The 15,163-nt window shown below is 46.6% G+C and overlaps 1 protein-coding gene across 1 annotated transcript in view; it reads left to right on the forward strand.

Annotated features, from left to right (window-relative positions):
* PHC3 (polyhomeotic homolog 3) overlaps window positions 1–15,163 on the forward strand; it is a 374,591-nt gene that overhangs the window by 306,301 nt on the left and 53,127 nt on the right. Inside the window, exon 13 of the mRNA XM_069213181.1 lies at window positions 3,822–3,969. Within this exon, the coding sequence (XP_069069282.1) occupies window positions 3,822–3,969 (148 nt within the window). The remainder of the gene's footprint in view (window positions 1–3,821; window positions 3,970–15,163) is intronic.

A 15,163-nucleotide genomic window follows, 5' to 3' on the forward strand; every position in this document is an offset into this window, starting at 1 on the left:
AGGTGTGAGTGACCACTCCTCCCCTCCACCCTAGCGCAGATGACTCATCAGGATATGCAGGCTACATTCCAGCTCCCTTTGTGTCACTGTCTAGTTTGAGGTGCAACCGACCTAACTGTCCAACTGACCCAGACAGGGAATCCACAAACCGACAGAGTCACAGAAATGGCATAAGCAAGAAACTGCTCACTTTCTAAAAGTGGCATTTTCAAACACAGTCTTAAAATCAACTTTAATAAAAGATGTATTTTTAAATTGTGAGCTCAGAGACCCCAAACTCCACTTGTCCATCCGCTCCCAAAGGGAATCTACACTTTAATCAGATTTAAAGTTAGCCCCCATGTTAACCTATGAGAGAGACAGGCCTTGCAAAAGTGAAAAACGAATTAAGCAATATTTCACTGTCAGGACATATAAAACACATTACTATATGTCCTACCTTAACCATACACTGCACCCTGCCCTTGGGGCTACCTAGGGCGTACCTTAGGGGTGTCTTACATGTAAGAAATGGGAAAGTGTAGGCCTGGCAAGTGGGTATACTTTCCAAGTCGAATTTACAGTTAAAACTGCACACAGACACTGCAATGACAGGTCTGAGACATGATTACAGAGCTACTTATGTGGGTGGCACAACCAGTGCTGCAGGCCCACTAGTAGCGTTTGATTTACAGGCCCTGGCACCTCTAGTACACTTTACCAGGGACTTACTAGTGAATCAAATATGCCAATCATGGATAAGCCAATTACATACACATTTTGTACAGGAGCACTTGCACTTTAGCACTGGTTAGCGGTGGTAAAGTGCCCAGAATAACAAAAACAGCAAAATCAGAGTCCAGCACACATCAACAACCTGGGGAACAGAGCCAAAAAGTTAAGGGAGACCACGCCAAATATGAAAAGTCTAAGTGCTCATAATGGCTTTTCGAGCTTATAAGATTTTGAGCTGGGATCTCCCTGAGTGCAGCATTTTGAGACTTCAAGAGATGCCTAAATAAGCATAACAGTTTTTACCAGGTTTCAGGATGAGCCCCTCTTTGTGCAAGAACCTCTGTATGCAAAAGAGTGGGTGTGAAGGAATAAGCAAATGAGTGCAAAGAAATGTGCAACTGAGCATGAAGGAATGAGCAATTGACTATATAAATGACAGAGAAAAGAGTGTCTGTGAAACATAGAAACTTAATTGCTTCTTAGCTGCATGAAAATAATGATCTGATAGAGACTTCTATTTGCAGATTCCTTACCTTAGAATTTTCACCCAGGCGTCAGACTGGATCCGGAGATTTTTTGTTCAAGCAGTACCCTTGTGCGTTGGTTGGTGGCATCAGATGACCCAGCAGGCGTCGTAATCGCTGTGATGACGTCTGGAGTAGTACATAGATGCCGCCTCAGTGCAGTGACGTCAGTTCTTTTCTTTCTGCACCATGCGCTGATCCGGAGAGAGCTACAGTTGGTCGCTTTTTGACCGACTGCGACTCCTTTGTCTACTTTTTGGTGAGATTTTTGGTGCGTCTAGGTATGTCCTCTAAGACCGGCTTCAAACCGAATGATGTCAGTGACTGATCCACATCGGGTCTGTTTGTGGTGCCTGGAGCGTGACCACGACCCAAAGTCCTGCTCCGAGTGCCAGACAATACCCCTGAAGGCCTTAAGGGAGCGGTCCATCAAGCTTATGGCGGCCTGGCACTTGACTTCACTTAGGTCCCGGTCTCACTCGAGGGGAAAATCTCGAGACCGGTCGCGGAGCCACCACCACTCTTCTTTATGAGGTTCTTTTGTTCATTCTTTATTTAGCCCAGGAGAGCTCTGCTTTGGACACCCTTCAAGGTTATTAATCGGCTATTTTGGTCTTTCTTAGGTTGCATGATCAGCCTTCACTCTTTAAGTCTGCTGTTGTCAGTCGATTCCTTAAGGGTCTCACTCATTTGTTTCCTCCCACTCCATTTATCATGCCTCAGTGAGACCGTAATCTTGCCCTTACTTTCTTAATGTGTACTCCCTTTGAGCCGAAGCACAATTGTACATTACGACTCCTTACTTTCAAGATTGTTTTTTGTTGTTGCCATCTCTTCTGCTCGCAGAGTGAGTGAGTTCAGGCGCTTTCTTCAAAGCCCCCATACTTGTCCGTGCACCCTGACAAAGTTGTGTTACTCACTGAGGCTTCCTTCCTTCCCAAGGTCGTTATACCTTTTCATGTTGGCCAGCCCATCACCTTGCCTACCTTTTACGCACCTCCACATCCTTCTCATGAGAAGGAGAGACTCCACTGTCTGGACCCAAAAAGAGTGTTGGTGTTCTATCTCAATCGTACTAAAGATTTTCGAGTGGACAATCAACTTTTTTTTGGATATATGGGTGCGAAGAAAGGGAAGGCGGTGCAAAAAAATTACCATCTCTTGATGGGTACTTATTTGCATCAAGATGTGCTACGCTTTTGCCAAGAAGCAGCACCCTGAGGGCTTGCGCGCTCATTCCACCAGAGCGACTGCTGCTTCCACCGCGTTAGCATGTGTAGTCCCTCCCTGGATATCTGCCAGAGAGCTATGAGGGCATCCTTGCACATGTTTACCAAACATTACTGCCTGGACAGTCAGGATGGCTATTTTGGTTGTTCGGTCCTGAAGGACTTGCTAGTATGATCTTGGTTAGCAGCCCATTTCTGAGTATGGCATTGCTTGGGTATCTATCCTGAGCTAAGGAATCTGCAACTAGAAGTCTTTATCAGATGTACAAGTTACTTACCTTTGGTAATGATATATCTGCTAGAGACATATTCTAGTTGAAGATTCCTTACTGACCTACCCATCCTCCCCGCTTGCGAACTGGTTTTTAGGGACAGGGCTTCCCCATTCAGGGCCTTAGTTCTGGCGCACCAATCTCAGCATTCTTCACGGCTCTGCGCTTTGGTGTTGAACTTTGTAAAAAGAAACTGACGTCATTGTGCTGAGGTGGTGTTTGTGTATTACTCCTGATGTCATCACGGTGACTACGGCGCCAACGACGCCCGTGGAGTCTACTGATGCCACCTACTGATGCGCTACGGTATTGCTTGAAGAAAGTCTCCGGATCCAGTCTGACACCTGGGGTAAAATTCTAAGGTAAGGAATCTGCAACTAGGATATATGTGTCTACCAGAGATATTGTTACCAAAGGTAAGTAACTTGTACTTTTATTCTAGACTGTGTTTTGATTTCTTAGCTTTGCCACCATCAGGCTTCATTGTGTCTCCTATGTCTCAAAATTCACTAAAGGCATTGGAGAATTTTCTCCTTTTAGATCACCTTTAGAGATTAAACATTTCCACCTTTCAGAGTGCTGATAATCATGCACCTTCTCTGTACCTAAAGTATTTAATAATCTTGTTGACTTTTGTGTTTAGCCTTCATGGCTTTTAAAAGGACTGAAGTCTCTTTTGCAGCATTTTTGTCCTCAATATTTAGTCTCTTTATTTGTGCTTTCCCAGTCTAATGGTTAGAATAGTTTTTTTCAGTTTTGTATTGCGCAAAGTCGATCTAAGGTATTTGAGCACTTTACATGAACACCTATTAGTGAATGTTAATACTTTAGCCACGTGGGAATTAAGAGATTTGCCTAAACTGACACGATGTTGAGCCAAGACTAAGATTTGAACCTGGTTCCCCAGTACCAAAGTCTGCAGCTCTGGCTCTAACGCCACAACCTCTTCCATCCTTCGAATAACTTTATTAAATTTCAATAAATAGTGGTCCATAAGCATAATATTGTATGGTTCTGACAATATATACATTGTGCAAAAAATGTAGACAATTGAAACATGCATTGATCTTCATTTTTTTCAGGTATAGTGCTAATTCGGCAAAGAGACGTGGTCTTCTTAAAGGCAGCAAGAACAGTCATTGGAATAGAAAGCAAGAAAAGAAATTAAATCAATGTGTTCGTCGATCAAGTGGCTCTGAAAGGGCAGTGGGAGAGTACTTTCTGAGACAGGTCTGTCTTTTTCCAAACCTATAGTAGCCAATTTCCTTTCCTGTAATCTCTTGTTTTTAAAATACTCCTTTATTAAGGTTAATTAATTCTAGCATATTCTCTTAAGGTAAATGCTGTATCATCACCAGTAGTCTCAAATGATGGCAGCCCAATTCACTGCCACCTAGAATAAAGGGCAACATGTTTTGTGCTTTGAAAGGTGTATAGTGATGATGGCCACTGCCTATTGGCATTAACCTCCCTTGGGTACTTTTGTCCTCTGTTAATGAGTTAATAGACACAAAACACTTCTCTTGAGGAGCCTGCCAGATATTTCGCTACACATCGATTAAGGCATTAGTGTTTTTTTGTTGATTTTCAAACAGTTCCTTGTTAAACCACTTTGTTTTGATGCTTTGACGGGCAGCTAATCTTCCCTACTGACAAATTAACTTTGGACCTGAACCCCTGTGAATGCCAATGTACCCCATTCTGTAACTGCCATGCAGAGAAAACTATCATATTTTGATGGTTTCTCAGCCGGCGCTAAGGAGCTGTAACACGAAGATGACTGTACTTTCTCGAGGGATATATCCTTACTGTGAAGAGGGTGCTAAAGGTAAATCCACTTTTGCTTGAAGATTGTCCTGTTCCCTCCAAGACATGTCTATGGATCAAAGATAAAGCTCACTCCAAATGGGAATACTCTGTCTGAGGGGTACAAATAGTTAAGTATTCGTCTTTGACCAAGTTTCACAAGCTGACTGATGACAACACAAACCCGATTTCATACAAGAATTGCATTGATAATAAAGATCCCACTGGCACCTTAGTGCTTTTGAAGATGAGACCACTACCAAAGATGAACAGCCTGCCAACAATAAGACCTTATTAGCAGTTTGCCAGTTATTAATGACCAGAACAACCAGAATACCCTCAATGTTGAGTCACTCGTCATCATTGATAATATCTGCCTTTTTGACTAAGGCATTTATTTTGTTGATGTTGGAATGCTTAGCGAGTTCATCTGCAAGAATCCTTATTTTTTATCTAGAGTTCCTGAGCACGGTTCTGAATGATTATTCTATGGACACATACTATGTGGAGTTGGAGAGCAATGTCTGGATTGTGTAGTATTATGAAAAACAGTGCCATGCAAGGAGTGTCATCTCAGGAAGCTTTCCACTTTAATCCCAAGTCCAATGTATGAGCCACCATAAGTTTAGCCCCTCCTCTCTGCTACACTTTACCTGCCTTAGCTTCACTTTATTCTCCACCCTCTGCCCAGTAGCCATGTAATATACTCAGACATCCCTCTCTCGTCAGTCGGGCGGAGGCTAAGATAAGATTTTAAAATAGTAGTTCTGGTTTTATTGAGAGAGGATTCAGGAGGAGGTGGTCTGCATCCAGAGGGCGTTAAAAGAGAACAAACTGGGGATAATAGTGAAAATAGTGATTTAGTGAATTTTCACTATAAAACTTTGTGGGTCATTATGAACACGGCGGTAAACACCGCCGTGTTCATGCTGGCGGTCTTTCCATAGACCGACAGCCCCCCTGAGACCCTGCCGGGCGCATAAAGAACTTTCTGCTGGACCAGCGGGCGGAAACATTATTTCCGCCGGCCGGCCCAGCAGAATGCTAGGCCGGGACATTACCGACGGCTCCACACGGAGCCGCCGCCAATGCCGCCGTACGGCGGGTGCAGCAGCACCCATCGTGCAGATCACTGTCCGTAAATCGGGCAGTGACCTGCTGTAGGAAAGTACCATCTTGCCTGGCATGTTACCCCCATATTTCACTGTATATATGTTGTTTTAGTCTGTGTCACTGGGACCCTGCCAGGCAGGGCCCCAGTGCTCATAAGTGTGTGCCCTGTATGTGTTCCCTGTGTGATGACTAACTGTCTCACTGAGGCTCTGCTAACCAGAACCTCAGTAGTTATGCTCTCTCTGCTTTCCAAATTGTCACTAACAGGCTAGTGACCAATTTCACCAATTCACATTGGCATACTGGAACACCCATATAATTCCCTAGTATATGGTACTGAGGTACCCAGGGTATTGGGGTTCCAGGAGATCCCTATGGGCTGCAGCATTTCTTTTGCCACCCATAGGGAGATCTGACAAATCTTACACAGGCCTGCCAGTGCAGCCTGAGTGAAATAACGTCCATGTTATTTCACAGCCATTTACCACTGCACTTAAGTAACTTATAAGTCACCTATATGTCTAACCTTCACTTGGTGAAGGTTGGGTGCAAAGTTACTTAGTGTGTGGGCACCCTGGCACTAGCCAAGGTGCCCCCACATTGTTCAGGGCAAATTCCCCGGACTTTGTGAGTGCGGGGACACCATTACACACGTGCACGACACATAGGTCACTACCTATGTATAGCGTCACAATGGTAACTCCGAACATGGCCATGTAACATGTCTAAGATCATGGAATTGGAGACAATTCCATGATCCTCCGGGTCTCTAGCACAGAACCCGGGTATTGCCAAACTGCCTTTCCGGGGTCTCCAATGCAGCTGCTGCTGCTGCCAACCCCTCAGACAGGTTTCTGCCCTCCTGGGGTCCAGGCAGCCCTGGCCCAGGAAGGCAGAACAAAGGATTTCCTCTGAGAGAAGGGTGTGACACCCTCTCCCTTTGGAAACAGGTGTGATGGCTGGGGAGGAGTAGCCTCCCCCAGCCTCTGGCGCGAAACTGGATAAAGGAAAGGGGAGTGACCACTCTCCTGACGTGCACCTCCCAGGGGAGGTGCCCAGTGCTCCTCCAGTGTGCCCCAGACCTCTGCCATTTTGGAAACAGAGGTGTTGCTGGCACACTGGACTGCTCTGAGTGGCCAGTGCCAGCAGGTGACGTCAGAGACGCCTTCTGATAGGCTCTTACCTCTCTTAGTAGCCAATCCTCCTTCCTAGGTAGCCAAACCTCTTTTTCTGGCTATTTAGGGTCTCTGCTTTGGGGAATTCTTCAGATACCGAATGCAGGAGCTTACCAGAGTTCCTCTGCATCTCCCTCTTCACCTTCTGCCAAAGGATCGACCGCTGACTGCTCAGGACGCCTGCAAAACCGCAACAAAGTAGCCAGACGACTACTAGCAACCTTGTATCGGTTCATCCTGCCGGCTTTCTCGACTGTTTCCAGGTGGTGCATGCTCTGGGGGTAGCCTGCCTCCTTTCTGCACCAGGAGCTCTGAAGAAATCTCCCATGGGTCGACGGAATCTTCCCCCTGCAACCGCAGGCAACAAAAGACCCCATCACCAGTCCTCTGGGTCTCCTCTCAGCACGACGAGCATGGTCCCTGGAACTCAGCAACTCTGTCCAAGTGACTCCCGTAGTCCAGTGACTCTTCAGTCCAAGTTTGGTGTAGGTAAGTCCTTGCCTTCCCACGCTAGACTGCATTGCTGGGTACCGTGTGATTTGCAGCTACTCCGGCTCCTGTGCGCTCTTCCAGGATTTCCTTTGTGCACAGCCAAGCCTGGGTCCCCAACACTCTAACCTGCAGTGCACAACCTTCTGAGTTGTCCTACGGCGTCGTGGGACTCCCTTTTGTGACTTCACGTGGACTCCGGTTCACTCTTCTTCCAAGTGCCTGTTCAGGTACTTTTGCGGGTGCTGCCTGCTTCTGTGAGGGCTCCCTGACTTGCTGGGCGCCCCCTCTGTCTCCTCATCCAAGTGGCGACATCCTGGTCCCTCCTGGGCCACAGCAGCATCCAAAAACCCTAACTGCGACCCTTGCAGCTAGCAAGGCTTGTTTGCGGTCTTTCTGCGTGAGAACACCTCTGCAAGCTTCTTCACGACGTGGGACATCCATCCTCCAAAGGTGAAGTTCCTAGTCCCCTTCGTTCTTGCAAAACACCAAGCTTCTTCCATCCGGTGGCAGCTTCCTTGCACCCTCAGCTGGCATTTCCTGGGCTCCTGCCCACTCTCGACACTGTTGCGACTCTTGGACTTGGTACCCTTGTCTTACAGGTACTCAGGTCTGGAAATCCACTGTTGTTGCATTGCTGGTGTTGGTTTTCCTTGCAGAATCCCCCTATCACGACTACTGTGTTCCTTGGGGGTTGTAGGTGCACTTTACACCTACCTTACAGGGTCTTGGGGTGGGCTATTTTTCTAACCCTCACTGTTTTCTTACAGTCCCAGCGACCCTCTACAAGCTCACATAGGTTTGGGGTCCATTCGTGGTTCGCATTCCACTTCTGGAGTATATGGTTTGTGTTGCCCCTATACCTATGTGCTCCTATTGCAATCTATTGTAACTTTACACTGCTTGCATTACTTCCTTTTGCTATTACTGCCTAATTTTGGTATTTCGTACATATATCTTGTGTATATTTCTCATCCTCATACTGAGGGTACTCACTGAGATACTTTTGGCATATTGTCATAAAAATAAAGTACCTTTATTTTTAGTATATCTGTGTATTGTGTTTTCTTATGATATTGTGCATATGACACCAGTGGTATAGTAGGAGCTTTACATGTCTCCTAGTTCATCCTAAGCTGCTTTGCCATAGCTACCTTCTATCAGCCTAAGCTGCTAGAAACACCTCTTCTACACTAATAAGGGATACCTGGACCTGGCACAAGGTGTAAGTACCTCTGGTACCCACTACAAGCCAGGCCAGCCTCCTACATTGGTTGTGCAGCGGTGGGATAAGTACTTGTAACTACTTACCACTTTGTCATTTTGTACTTTTCATAAGAGAAAAATATACAAAACAAGTTCAGTGTATGTACACCTAACCAAAAAGTTTTGCTTTTCTTCTCTTACACTTTGTGCTAAGTGCTGAAAAGTACTCTAAAACTTCTAAAAGTTTCAAAAAGTTTCTAAAAGTTTTTTTTTCTGTTCTTTAAAAAGTCCTGAAACATTTTCTCTCTTCTGTCACTGTCTCTAAACCCTCTTCTATCATGTCTGATGTAGGAACTTCTCTTAAAATGTTCAATACAACATATGACAATTTAAACTTTGAGAGCCTAAGGAGTCTCTGCACTGATAGAGGTTTGTGATAGGAAAGAATCCTTCAAGAGAATTTCTATTTAACCTGCTCATTGAGAATGATAAGTCCCTAGCTGGCACTTCAATAGAGAAGTTAGTAGATAGCTCACACTCTGACTCAGGGGAACCCCTTGAGGGAGGTGTGGAGGGTTCTATTCCAAATATGCCCCTTAGCAGACCTCAGAGCAATGCTGGTAGTAATAGACGCTCCCATCACAGTAGGGATGTTTTTGTTCCTGGAGGCCAGGTTGCTAGAGTTAAAATTGTTAGGGACAGATCTCCCTCTGTTGGTTCCAATATATCCTCAGTGTCCAAGCATTCCCAACCCACTCACCCTGAAGACAACATGTTAGAAAGGGAACTCAAAAAGTTGAGAGTGGAAGAGACCAGGCTGAAGATTAAACAGCAACAGCTGGCTCTAGACAGGGAATCCCTAGACCTGGAGAAGGAGAGACAGAGATTGGGGTTTGGACCCCATGGTGGCAGCAGCAGTATTCCTGATAGTAATCCTGTGAGAGAGCATGATTCCAGGAATCTGCACAAGATAGTTCCCCCTTACAAGGAGGGGGATAACATTAACAGGTGGTTTGCTGCACTTGAGAGGGCCTGTATGGTACAGGGGGTCCCTCAAAGGCAGTGGGCTGCTATATTGTGGGCTATCTTTCAATGGAAAGGGTAGGGATAGGCTCCTTACTGTTAGAGAAAGGGATGCTAATAATTTTGCAGTTTTGAAGGATGCACTCTTGGATGGATTTGGCTTAACCACTGAACAATACAGGATTAAGTTCAGAGACACCAGAAAAGAGTCCTCACAAGACTGGATAGACTTTGTTGACTGTTCAGTGAAGGCCTTGGAGGGGTGGTTACATGGCAGTAAAGTTTCTGACTATGAAAGCCTGTATAATCTTATTCTGAGAGAGCATATTCTGAATAACTGTGTGTCTGACTTGTTACACCAATATCTAGTGGACTCAGATCTGACCTCTCCCCAAGAACTGGGAAAGAAGGCAGACAAATGGGTCAGAACAAGAGTGACAGAAAAGTTCATACAGGGGGTGACAAGGATGGCAAGAAGAAGGATGATAAGTCTTCTGACAATGGTGGGGACAAATCTAAAAACGAGTCTTCATCAGGCCCACAAAAACACTCTGGTGGGGGGGGGGGGGGGGTCCAAATCCTCTTCTAATCAAGTAAAAAAGCCTTGGTGTTATTTATGTAAAGTGAAAGGCCATTGGACAACTGATGCCAGTTGTCCAAAGAAAAACACCAAACCTCCCACTACCACAACCCCTACTGCAACCTCTAGTGCCCCTAGTAATAGCAGTGGTGGTGGGAGCAAACCTACTAATAGCCAATCCAAGGGAGTAGCTGGGCTCATTTTTGGTAATTTAGTTGGGGTTGGTCTTGTTAGGGAGACCACAGAGGCCGTGCTAGTCTCTGAAGGTGCTATTGATTTGGCCACCTTGGTTGCTTGTCCCCTTAATATGGATAAGTACAAGCAACTTCCCCTAATCAATGGTGTTGAGGTTCAGGCCTACAGGGACACAGGTGCCAGTGTTACCATGGTGATGGAGAAACTGGTACACCCTGAACAACACCTACTTGGTCACCAGTACCTAGTGACAGACGTTCATAACAACACTCTTAGCCACCCCATGGCTGTTGTGAATCTCAACGGGGGGTGGGCTTACTGGTCCAAAGAAAGTTGTGGTTGCTTCAGATTTACCTGTAGACTGTCTACTAGGAAATGATTTAGAGACATCAGCTTGGGCAGAAGTGGAGTTGGAGGCTCATGCAGCAATGCTGGGCATTCCTGGGCATATTTTTGCTTTAACCAGGGCTCAGGCCAAAAAGCAAAAAGGACAGGGTGACTTGGATCCTGGAACAATGGACCAAGTGCTCCCTAAAGCTAGGGGTAGCAAGGGTAAATCCCTACCCACTATCCCTTCCTCTACAGGTGATTCTCCTTCTGAGGAAGAAGAATTTCCTCCCTGTGCAGTACCTTCACCAGAGGAGCTGGCAGCAGACACTGCTGAGCTTTTGGGTGGATGGGGGCCTGCCAGGGAAGAGCTGAGTGTGGCACAGCAATCCTGTCCCACATTAGAAGGTCTCAGACAGCAAGCTGTCAAGCAGCAAAATGGGGATGTCAGTGACTCACATAGAGTTTACTGGGAGGACAACCTCTTGTACACAGAGGCAAGGGACCCAAAACCTGGAGCAGCCAGGAGATTGGTCATTCCCCGTCAGTACAGAGAGTTCCTCCTAACTCCGGCACATGACATTCCCTTGGCTGGGCATTTGGGCCAGATTAAAACATGGGAAAGGCTTGTCTCCCTGTTTCACTGGCCGAGGATGTCAGAGGACACAAAAGATTTTTGTAAGTCTTGCGTGACCTGCCAAGCCAGTGGCAAGACTGGTGGCACTCCAAAGGCTCCCCTTATTCCACTACCTGTGGTTGGGGTTCCCTTTGAAAGGATAGGGGTTGACATAGTTGGCCCCCTTGACCCTCCTACTGCTTCAGGCAATATGTTTATCTTGGTGGTTGTGGACCATGCCACAAGATATCCTGAAGCTGTTCCTCTAAGGACCACTACAGCACCTGCAGTGGCAAAAGCCCTCCTGGGAATCTTTTCCAGGGTTGGTTTTACAAAACAGTTTGTATCAGACAGGGGTAGCAACTTTATGTCTGCATACTTGAAAGCTATGTGGAAGGAATGTGGTGTAACATACAAATTCACCGCACCTTATCATCCACAGACAAATGGACTGGTAGAGAGGTTTAATAAAACTCTCAAAGGAATGATAATGGGACTCCCTGAAAAACTCAGGAGGAGATGGGATGTCCTGTTACCTTGCCTCCTTTTTTGCTTACAGGGAGGTACCCCAGAAAGGAGTGGGCTTCAGCCCCTTTGAACTCCTCTTTGGGCACCCTGTAAGAGGTCCACTAACACTTGTAAAGGAGGGTTGGGAACAACCTTTAAAAGCTCCTAAGCAAGATATAGTGGACTATGTACTTGGCCTAAGATCCAGAATGGCGGAGTACATGAAAAAGGCGAGTAAAATCCTTCAGGCCAGCCAAGAGCTCCAAAAGCAATGGCATGACCAGAAGGCTGTTCTCTTTCAGTACCAATCAGGACAGAAGATGTGGGTATTGGGCCTGTGGCCCCAAGAGCACTCCAAGACAAATGGAGTGGACCCCATCTCATTGTAGAAAAGAAGAGCGAGGTCACCTACTTAGTTGACCTGGGCACTGCCAGGAGTCCTCTTAGGGTGATTCATGTCAACCGCCTTAAACCCTACTGTGACAGGGCTGATCTCACCATGCTCATGGCAACAGATGAGGGACAGGAAGAAGAGAGTGACCCTCTCCCTGATCTCTTTTCTTCCACAGAAGAGGATGCTCTAGTGGAAGGAGTAGTTTTGGCAGACTGTCTTACTGCAGAGCAGAAAGACAACTGCATAAATCTCCTAGGACAGTTTTCTGAACTCTTTTCAACTGTGCCAGGCACCACATCTTGGTGTGAACACACAACTGATACTGGAGACAGCATGCCTGTCAAAAGTAAAATCTATAGGCAGCCTGACCATGTTAGGGACTGCATAAAGCAAGAAGTTCAGAAAGTGCTTGATCTAGGAGTGGTTGAATATTATGAAAGCCCATGGGCCTCTCCTGTGGTGCTTGTACCAAAGCCTCACTCAAAAGATGGAAAAAGGGAGATGAGGTTTTGTGTAGATTACAGAGGTCTCAACCAGGTAACAAAAACTGATGCTCACCTTATACCCAGGGCAGATGAGCTCATAGATACACTGGCATCTGCCAAGTATCTAAGCACCTTTGATTTGACTGCAGGGTATTGGCAGAGGATGCTAAAGCTAAAACTGCATTTTCTACTATAGGAGGGCACTACCAATTCACAGTAATGCCCGTTGGTTTGAAAAATGCACCTGACACTTTTCAGAGGTTGGTGAATACAGTCCTGCAAGGGTTGGAGGCTTTTACTGCAGCATATCTAGACGATATAGCGATCTTTAGCTCCACCTGGGATGATCACCTGGTCCACCTGTGGAAAGTTTTGGGGGCCCTGCAAAAGGCAGGCCTCACTATCAAGGCTTCAAAATGCCAGATAGGGCAGGGAAAGGTGGTTTATCTGGGACACCTGGTAGGTGGAGAACAGATTGCACCAGTTCAGGGGAAAATCCAGACAATCATGGATTGGGTTCCCCCTACAACTCAGACCCAGGTGAGAGCCTTCCTAGGCCTCACTGGGTATTACAGGAGATTCATTAAAAACTATGGCTCAATTGCAGCCCCACTTAATGATCTCACTAGCAAGAAGATGCCTAAAAAGGTATTGTGGACAGCTAGCTGTCAGAAAGCTTTTGAGGAGCTCAAACAGGCCATGTGCACTGCACCTGTCCTAAAAAGCCCATGTTACTCCAAGAAATTCATTGTTCAAACTGATGCATCTGAATTAGGGGTTGGGGCAGTCTTATCACAACTTAATTCTGAGGGCCAGGTTCAACCTGTTGCTTTTATCAGCAGGAGGTTGACCCCTAGAGAAAAGTGTTGGTCTGCCATTGAGAGGGAGGCCTTTGCTGTGGTCTGGGCACTGAAGAAGTTGAGGCCATACCTGTTTGGCACTCACTTCATTGTTCAGACAGACCACAAACCTCTACTTTGGCTAAAACAAATGAAAGGGGAAAATCCTAAATTGTTGAGGTGGTCCATATCTCTACAGGGAATGGACTATACAGTGGAACATAAACCTGGGAGTACCCACTCCAATGCAGATGGACTCTCCAGATATTTCCACTTAGACAATGAAGACTCATCAGGTCATGGCTAGTCTTATTGTCCTTCGTTTGGGGGGGGGTTGTGTAGGAAAGTACCATCTTGCCTGGCATGATACCCCCATATTTCACTGTATATATGTTGTTTTAGTCTATGTGTCACTGGGACCCTGCCAGGCAGGGCCCCAGTGCTCATAAGTGTGTGCCCTGTATGTGTTCCCTGTGTGATGACTAACTGTCTCACTGAGGCTGTGCTAACCAGAACCTCAGTGGTTATGCTCTCTCTGCTTTCCAAATTGTCACTAACAGGCTAGTGACCAATTTCACCAATTCACATTGGCATACTGGAACACCCATATAATTCCCTAGTATATGGTACTGAGGTACCCAGGGTATTGGGGTTCCAGGAGATACCTATGGGCTGCAGCATTTCTTTTGCCACCCATAGGGAGATCTGACAAATCTTACACAGGCCTGCCAGTGCAGCCTGAGTGAAATAACGTCCACGTTATTTCACAGCCATTTACCACTGCCCTTAAGTAACTTATAAGTCACCTATATGTCTAACCTTCACCTGGTGAAGGTTGGGTGCAAAGTTACTTAGTGCGTGGGCACCCTGGCACTAGCCAAGGAGCCCCCACATTATTCAGGGCAAATTCCCCAGACTTTGTGAGTGCGGGGACACCATTGCACTCGTGCACTATACATAGGTCACTACCCATGTATAGCGTCACAATGGTAACTCCGAACATGGCCGTGTAACATGTCTAAGATCATGGAATTGTCACCCCAATGCCATTCTGGCATTGGGGAGACAATTCCATGATCCCCCGGGTCTCTAGCAAAGAACCCGGGTACTGCCAAACTGCCTTTCTGGGGTCTCCACTGCAGCTTCTGCCAACCCCTCAGACAGGTTTCTGCCCTCCTGGGGTCCAGGCAGCCCTGGCCCAGGAAGGCAGAACAAAGGATTTCCTCTGAGAGAGGGTGTGACACCCTCTCCCTTTGGAAATAGGTGTGATGGCTGGGAGGAGTAGCCTCCCCCAGCCTCTGGAAATGCTTTGATGGGCACAGATGCTGCCCATCTGCATAAGCCAGTCTACACCGGTTTAGGGATCCCCCAGCCCTGCTCTGGTGCGAAACTGGACAAAGGAAAGGGGAGTGACCACTCCCCTGACATGCGCCTCCCAGGTGAGGTGCCCAGAGCTCCTCCAGTGTGCCCCAGACCTCTGCCATCTTGGAAACAGAGGTGTAGCTGGCACACTGGACTGCTCTGAGTGGCCAGTGCCAGCAGGTGACGTCAGAGACTCCTTCTGATAGGCTCTTACCTCTCTTAGTAGCCAATCCTCCTTCCTAGGTAGCCAAACCTCCTTTTCTGGCTATTTATGGTCTCTGCTTTGGGGAATTCTTTAGATACCGAA

Source organism: Pleurodeles waltl, chromosome 11 (genome assembly GCF_031143425.1).
Source record: "Pleurodeles waltl isolate 20211129_DDA chromosome 11, aPleWal1.hap1.20221129, whole genome shotgun sequence".
Taxonomy (NCBI): Eukaryota; Metazoa; Chordata; class Amphibia; order Caudata; family Salamandridae; genus Pleurodeles; species Pleurodeles waltl.